General features: G+C 38.9%; 1 protein-coding gene across 1 annotated transcript; it reads left to right on the top strand.

Moving 5' to 3' along the window:
* Nucleotides 1–5,138: 5,138 nt before the first annotated feature.
* Nucleotides 5,139–8,349, top strand: dlx6a (distal-less homeobox 6a). The gene is made up of 3 exons (XM_014178469.3): nt 5,139–5,742; nt 6,399–6,592; nt 7,336–8,349. The coding sequence occupies exons 1-3, from the start codon at nt 5,430–5,432 to the stop codon at nt 7,576–7,578; spliced, it is 750 nt and encodes a 249-aa protein (XP_014033944.1). The 5' UTR covers nt 5,139–5,429; the 3' UTR covers nt 7,579–8,349.
* The last annotated feature ends 307 nt before the right edge of the window (nt 8,350–8,656 follow it).

The following is an 8,656-nucleotide window of genomic DNA, read 5'->3' as shown; positions in this document are numbered from 1 at the left end:
CATACTATCTTCAAGAATGGCAAAAAATGACTATTTACAGTATGGATATCGAGGATGAAAGACATCCATACGACATCGTAAATACAACAAAAACGACGGCTATGATTAACACACGAAGCCTACCTCTCCAATTATATTTCAGGAGGTTTGGAAATTAATTATTGCCTTTGAAGTACATTAGAAGGCTGTGTGATTTGCAAGTGTTGAACCGAAGGCCTCACTCGATGTGGCTGCAAACGAAACAATTACAAAATGAAAAAAAGGCTCACGGGAAGAAAAAGGGTATCTTTGTTTACCAGGACGATTTTTTTTCTCCATTTTACTAATTCATTTCAATGCCTTTCAAACTGGAAAATGGAAATTGCTCTTGCCCTCTATTTCGGCAGCAGCGTCCTGGCAACAGAGCAATTTTCTATCATCAGGGATAAACGGCATCGAACAGTATATTCTGATAAAAAAGCCCATGATTGCTGGCCTTCCTGTCTGTCATCTCTCTGCGAAATCCTCTCCTTCAAACCCGAGCTGTGTGCTGTCAGATCTAATAATGTTGCGTATTAAGTCGAGAGAGAGAAAAAGCACTAAAGGGTAAGGAAGCCACGGTGTTCTTATTTGTCCCAGTCGAAGATAAAAGGTGTTCGGCACAGCCAGCAGCTTAATTTCGATTAATTGCGGCGTAGACATCTTGGTGGAAATAAATCGTCCAATTTGTAAATTAGTGATAGGCCTGAGTCATTAGACTAGCCTTTCTGTAAAAACACTGTGCACTTGCATATATGTCTCTGAGATAACATTAGGCCATATTGTTTGAGATGGATTTTGTATTCGCATAACAAATAAGACCATGACATAAAAGTACATGTTATCATCAGTATGTTTTCAATATTAGCAAGACATTCACTTTAAATCCACCTATAAACCATTAGAGAATGTCAACCTCATCGTAAATGAATTTGATAAAAAAAAGCGAGTTTTTTACCTTTTGACTTGGCACCTGATAAATGGTGTTTGCAGGTACAATAGCTCTAGTGTCTTTATCAGTGAACATTAATCCTCACAATAAAACAATGCATTCTGAGGTGTTTCGCTTATTCACAATTAGGAGAAAATGATCAGAAAATCGATTTATTGGTGCTTTCAGTTGTTCGTTCGTTCATTTCCAATGCTCAGTCTATATTTCAGCTTCAGGCTTTCTCAGTCAACGTAGTAATCATTTTAAAAAGTAAACATCGAGTGTTTCCACAAAATGCAAGAAAAAGAAAACAGGCGAGATTAATTAAAATGGTGTGTATGAGTCACCTTTTTAGTGCAGTAGTTTCGACTGTTTTGAATGAAATCCATTTGACTATGGAGGCTAATGGTGCAGTTCCTTGTTTATTTGTCATAATTGAGGCCAAAACGAGTGACTTTTTTTCGACATCTCATCGCCAGTCGGTCTAGTTGTAGGCTATAAGGCCTTCACCTATCTTGCCGTGCTATGCTCCTAGAAATGGTCATGTATGGGTTGAGTTGCACTTGCTGCATTATGCCTATATGATTCTGACATTGCTCGTCCATATATTTATATATTCTTAATTCCATTCCTTTACTTAGATGTGTGTGTATTAGGTATATGTTGTGAAATTGTTGATGTTACTTGTTAGATATTACTGCACTGTCGGAGCTAGAAACACAAGCATTTCGCTACACCTGCAGTAACATCTGCTAAACACGTGTATGTGACCAATACAATTTGATTGATTTTGATTTGATTCTGATGACTGAGAAAGAACCATTGACTTCCGTTGAAATGAGTCAGATCAGTGTAGTCTATTCATTTCAACATGCAAATAACCAGCAATCACTGTTGTTTGGTTAATGTGACCGTGATAATACGTGTGGACCACAGGTGGCTGGAGACACCTTAATTGGGGAGGACGGGCTCATCGTAATGGCTGGAACGGAATGAATTGAATGGTACCAAACACTACATTTCCATACATTATTATGAGCAGTCCTCCCCTCACCAGCCTCCTGTGGTGTGGATGCCTAGATGATTTACATTCCACACTTTTACGCACATTCTTCTTGCGTAAAGGTGCGTAAAATGTTGTGCGCTATGACGTTAGAAGGGTTAGCTCTGCTATGAGCAGATAAGGAACGCGGTCTGGTGATGTATGAGGAACTGCAAACCCTTCTGATTTGTATTACAGTATTACAGTTAGACTGCAGCGATGGAAAAGCATCGACGACTTTAAGTCTGTGAAGACCCAGTGGGCTTGAGTTCTGGAGAAGAGAGACACTTTTAACTGTTTCTGCTAGACTGGCAAGTCCCCACGCCCCAAATGCTCCCGAAAGCAGAGCTCTACAAGGAGAGCTCGATGAGGTGGCTTTCCATGCAAGCCAGTCAATAGCTGTTAGAGCGAGCTACCGCAAAGTCCCAGCACTTGGCAGAATATGAATGTTTTTAGTGCGGGCTACATGTTAACGTTCAAATATGATTAACATGTGTATCCATTTTAAACACCGAGACGCAAAACGCCACAAATACACGTGACACAAAGACCGACACAGTCACACAGATACACACACACACACACACACACACACACGCCCGCGCGCGCGCGCGCGCGCAGGAACATATACATACACACAGTTCCTTTTAGAAGAGACTTCTAAGACAATACGCCTTTACTAATAATTATTGACAGTAACCACCGTTGTTGTTGTTATTATTATTGTGTTATATCCATATTGTGTGTTATGTTGCTCCAACATGCAGCCTATTTTTGCGTAGACTAAGTAACTCATAGCCCATGCAGTTCCAGTTTAGGAATCCCATGCCTATTCCCAGTGGTTTGATGTTTGACTTATTTTAGAGTCATCTTTCACAGCTTGAATTAAAGACCACTTCTGTAAATCATCACAACCATTGATTTGACGGTGAAGGTCAATCGCCTACTCAGGAAAGCTAAAATAGTTTTTCATAGCTGCCATTTGTTCATTTTAACATTTCCCATTAACTTTTGGTAAATTTGCGGCATAATCTCCTCTGAATCAGGCCAAATTTTTTTAGAACTATAGCCTTTTAGGCCTTGAACAGAGAGCAATATATGTAACCAGGCCTATGTATGTATGTATGTATGTATGTATGTATGTATGTATGTATGTATGTATGTATGTATGTATGTATGTATGTATGTATGTATGTATGTATGTATGTATGTATGTATGTATGTATGTATGTATGTATGTATGTATGTATGTATGTATGTATGTATTCAGGCTTTATAAAATTGCACAGCATCAATATAAGCAAATATAGTTCCTCTCAAATAATACATGATGGTAATAACAATTGTATACATTGATTGCATGTACAGCTTACTACTCAGAAATATACATCGCCTCAAGACTATTTCAAAATGTAAAATGTAATGTTTATGGGGAGGGGGGGATAGCCTACGTCCATCATAACACTGTGTCTTCAGACCATTTAAGACAACAAAAAAAACAGTGGTCTTTCATTATTTTCACCACTTCAATTAATCTCCATTGGTGTACAGCTTCCTTTCGCGCCTGCGGGACACACTAGGCTACACTTCCACATTACACAGAAACCATGTTCGGAGGTCATAAAACTGTCACGGTAGGTGCTTATGCTGCGGTCTCCAAAAAGGTAATAAACTATGATGTCTCAACTAATCAAGTACCGAGATAGTAAAGCATGCAAGTAACAGCACAGAAAAGCCCATCAACGTGTGCCTTGTGCCATTCGAAGCCGATTAGAAAAGGTATGGATCTGGTTTCTGTCCTGCGTGTTGAGCTGGAACTCGGGATGAGACATTCTATGTTAGATCATTCAGGGATGACGACGTCTAGGCTAATATATCTGTTCTAAGTCCCATAAGGTTACTAAGAATTGCATTGATTCCTACCTCATTTAATGTATCTGAACAAATACATAAATCCCTGTGTAGCCTTTACAAACACAAATGTGTAAAATCCATCATGCAGAAGACATGGATCATAGGTATCTTACCTACATTCCTGATGTCCATATAGAAGTAACCTTCAAATATTTCGTTTTTATATGAAAGCCTTGGTTTAAAATCCAATATTAAAAGGCATTTCATATATTTTATCTCTACCAAGTGTCTCTGTGTTTCTCTCTTGGTCCACTGCTGGAAAATGATTATCCGGCAGGGTTGTGCACTTTTTAAATCACCCAAAGTAAATAACAAGCCTGGCAATAATAGCAAGGTACCAAGTTCTTGTTATAGAAAGGGAGAACATTTAGACAACCATTTTTGATAAGAGGATAATTGAGGCGATACTGGCGTATAATTAGGGGATAATTTATGCTATATTCAGTTTTATTCCACCTTCCCAAAACAAACCCAGTCCATAATCATTACAGGCGAAAGGTTCTTCATTTTATAGCTCCAATTTAAATAAAGTGTGGTGGTTAATCAAAGAGGTTTTAGTTATAACTGATTGCGACCATAATTGCTTTTTCATCACCATTTTGAAATAAATGAATCCCACACTATGAAGAAAAAAAACGCGTTGACGATGTTTTTTTAACGACAGGTTTTATGAAAGTAGAATTGGGAGATGTATTATTGCATTTGCATTGATAGATTATATTGCAACAGAATTTGCCAAACCGCACTGTATAATTTGCATATATTTCCGACTGTAGGCTATCAAGCATCTTATTTCAAAAAGGATAAATGATACTGTCAGTTTACCACGACATCCATCCTTCCTATCTGCAATACGGTGTTTTTGTCATCTTGTTGATTCGTCGCATGCAATTGTTTTTGGAATAACCTAATCATTACGACGGTATAAAAATGCTGTCAGTATATTTCCAGGGTGATGATATGGTGTGTTCAAAATGATATTCGTTCGTTAGGCTAAATCAAACTGGTGTGGGATACGTTTTGCGTAATTTGGGGTTGAGGATTAATTCTAAAACAAATTGACTATTCCAAAGGGCTGGCATAATTATTATACCTTGCGTTTGACTATATTCTCCGTAGGAATGATGAGGTTCTCCCATCATGGTTGTGGCTGCAGTGGGAGTTGGTAAGGTGAGTTAACTCACACTGAAGACTAGTGAAGCACACAACTGATGACGTTGGGTTGAATGACCAATCGGAAGGCGTTGCCCTTTGGAGACAAACCATTTTACTTGTAGTGTCTGCATCAAGTCTGGAAGCAAGGACTCAATTTTAACAGAATCCACCTTAAATCTCTGCATTAACTTATGCCCAACTTGCGCCATACCAAGTAAGAATACAAGAGGAGAAAAAAAATCGAAGCAACTGAGTAATTCGGGTCTTAATAGGACAATATCTGTTCGCTGAGGAGAGAGACAACAACACAGCGAGAGAACCCATTTGGACTTGAGAGAGGGGGCGAGTGCTCTCAAGGCAGAACATTTGATGATGACCATGACTACGATGGCTAACGGTCTGGAGGCTCAGGACTCGTCCAAGTCGGCTTTCATGGAGTTTGGTCAGCAGTCTCACTCACAACAGAGCTCTCCGTCGATGGCTGCCAGCCACTACCCGCTGCACTGTCTCCATTCCGGGTCGCACCCAGCTCACCATCAGCACGATAACTCTCCGTACTCCGGCAACAATTCTTACAACCGGTCGCTACCGTACTCCTACGTGAGCCACCCCCACCACAGCCCGTACTTGCCGTCCTACCACAATAACACCACTGGCGGTCAGACAAGGTTAGACGGCACAGGTAAGATGCTTTCCCATTCATGACAAGAAATATGCTCAATATCGTTTTCATCGTGCAGCGATAACAACGCGAGTAACATATTTTTCTAAAATCTGCCAAGTAAAAGATAAAGCACAATAAACGTCCAGCAGACGGTTGAATGGCAAATTAATTTCAAATTGGATCTGAATGACAATTTATCTGTTGCCTATTTTTTCTATATTATATTTAGTTCATGCTGTCTTTTTTGTTATAGATCCTATTCTATGGCCATTCTTTGCACAGGGCATAATGATAATGACAAGCGAGGAATCCTCACGAATTATTCTTGGAATTAAGCGGTCTACTCGCTTTGAAAGTTATAATTAGCATTTAATTGGCATGTCATTACGAGCAATATCCTAAATATGACAGAAGATTCGATGATGATTACAATAATGGTGGACTGGATTGAGCGAATGTGACACGTGAATATGTATTAGTGGTCTGAATTTAACAGAGAAGGCCTATCATTGGTTTTCTCATATATTTTCCTTATTAGATATTTAGACATTTAAATAGATTTGGAACTATTATATTCTATACAATTAATTATACTAGGGGAATTTTAAACTAGGTCTATTTGTTGTGGAATATGTTTGTCCTTAATGGACTAACATTGCCCTTTTTTGTTGCAGAGCAGCAGAAAACAACAGTGATTGAAAACGGAGAAATTCGTTTCAACGGGAAAGGCAAGAAGATTCGCAAACCTCGGACGATTTATTCTAGTTTGCAGCTTCAAGCTTTAAATCACCGTTTTCAGCAAACACAATACCTCGCCCTGCCAGAACGCGCTGAGCTGGCTGCATCTCTCGGACTAACACAGACACAGGTACGCCTAATCTCAAAACATGAATTATTATACTAATGGGTACACATTATTATATTGTTATTGGCGCTTTATTATCATGTATTATTATTATTATTATGTATTAGTGTTATTAGTAGGCCTATTATTATTATATTGATTATTATTGTTATTACAACCCTATACGCTAAAATTGGTCTGGGGATTGTGTTTTTGTTGTTGACCAACTTAGGATTCCTTCATAATATTTACTTTTTTTTTCACCTAACAAATCAAATTGTATTGGTCACATACAAATATTTAGCAGATGTTATTGCAGGTGTAGCGAAATGCTTGTGTTCCTAGCTCCAACAGTGCAGTAATATCTAACAATTCACAACAATACACACAAATCTAAAGTAAAATAATGGAATTAACAAATATATACATTTTAGGACGAGCAATGTCGGAGTGGCATTGAATAAAATACAGTAGAATGGAATACAGTATATACATATGAAATGAGTAAAGCAATATGTGAACATTATTAAAGTGACCAGTGATTCCATGCCTATGTATATAGAGCAGCAGCATCTAAGGTGCAGGTTTGAATGTGTGCCTGCGCGAATGTATTGTAAAAATGTTATGTAGGCCTCCTAACTCATATTCAACATATCAGTTGGTCTATAAGCCTATTTATAAAAATGTTAATAGATGAAAAAATACATAAATTATATAATCGTTATCTGTCATCTGGTCTTCCCTTGCCTTCCTGCCATCTTGTGCAGGTAAAGATATGGTTCCAGAATAAAAGGTCAAAGTTCAAGAAGCTGCTGAAGGCAGGTGGCAACCCGCACGAGAGCGACCCTACTATGCCTGGTTCCATCGGCCTGTCTCCCCGCTCTCCAGCAATTCCTCCAATATGGGACGTGTCAGCGTCCAGCAAAGGAGTTAACATGGCGGCCAACGGCTACATGCCCGGGTATTCTCACTGGTACTCCTCCCCACATCAAGAGACAATGCAGAGATAGACTGCGTAAAGGGCGGGAAGGCCCGAGGTCTGACTCAAGACGTTCGAACCTTCATAGTTTTACCTGCACAATTGATTTCCGTCAGCCTCGAGACAAAAGGGGTGTCCCGTTCGAACAGAGAGATTCATTGGAGACAGGGTCGGTGGCTTTTGAAGGATACTTGAGGACAAAGACTGTGATATGACACACCCTAAAGGAACGAAACGTATTAATTTACCAATGACTGTTCAGTGGGATTGCCTTTGTTGCTTTCATTCATGTCAACATCTGACTGTCAATATACCAAAAATATCACTGACATTCAGCCCTTCACTTGGGCACAGAATGGACTACACTCACGCGTTTTCTGCGGGTTGAACATGTTGCCATGATATATTGTTGAAATCTTAACTGCTCTTTGACTGTGTGTTTTTCTCATGCAAAACAAAGCAATCTGTCTGTCTGTAAATATATTCTTCGATTTTAGTTGTACATTCACTTTTATGTTTTGTCTTTCATAAATGGATTAATCCATGACTTAAAACAAAGTATCGTGTTTTGTACTGGAGGAGGAAGATGGTTGATATATGTAAAAATGACTGATGAATCGTTCCTTGTCAAGATGTCATATGGACGTTCTAAAATGTAGGTCCCATATGGTTTTTCATGAAAAACTTACAGGCTATTCGTCATAACATTATGTTTCCTCTTTATAAAATAGACATTGTCAATGCACTGCAAACGAACAAAATTGTCAATATATATTAAACAACACCAGAGGAAATGAACTTACCCTGCTCCCCTCTCTCAATTTATCACGAAAAAGATGGTAGCTCCTTGTCCTGTTAATCTTGTCATTTTCTGCCTCAATTATTAGAAGTATTGACACAATGTTTTTCTCCTCTCTGCCCGTCCTAATGCAAGACGCTAAATGCCAAGCTCCACGGGATCGATCTTGAACAAAGCATCCAGCTGCAGTCCCGTTCAATATGAAGGAGATATTTGGGACAATTTATGGGTTTTATCCAAGTGAGGCTTTTTTCCATTCTCATAAATGCGGGCATAATTAGGGTAATTTTTGATGTAGCCCGCTGATTAC

Source organism: Salmo salar, chromosome 27 (genome assembly GCF_965601325.2).
Source record: "Salmo salar chromosome 27, fSalSal1, whole genome shotgun sequence".
In the NCBI taxonomy this organism is placed as follows: domain Eukaryota; kingdom Metazoa; phylum Chordata; class Actinopteri; order Salmoniformes; family Salmonidae; genus Salmo; species Salmo salar.
The sequence above is the reverse complement of the archived record's forward strand: the minus strand, read 5'-3'. Positions and strand labels throughout refer to the sequence as shown.

Bases quoted from the DNA above. Each gene is read 5' to 3' on its own strand.
- dlx6a (XM_014178469.3), top strand. From the start codon at position 5,430: ATGATGACCATGACTACGATGGCTAACGGTCTGGAGGCTCAGGACTCG. The intron at 5,743-6,398 runs GTAAGATGCTTT...TTTTTGTTGCAG, and splicing joins GACAAGGTTAGACGGCACAG to AGCAGCAGAAAACAACAGTG. The intron at 6,593-7,335 runs GTACGCCTAATC...CATCTTGTGCAG, and splicing joins TCGGACTAACACAGACACAG to GTAAAGATATGGTTCCAGAA.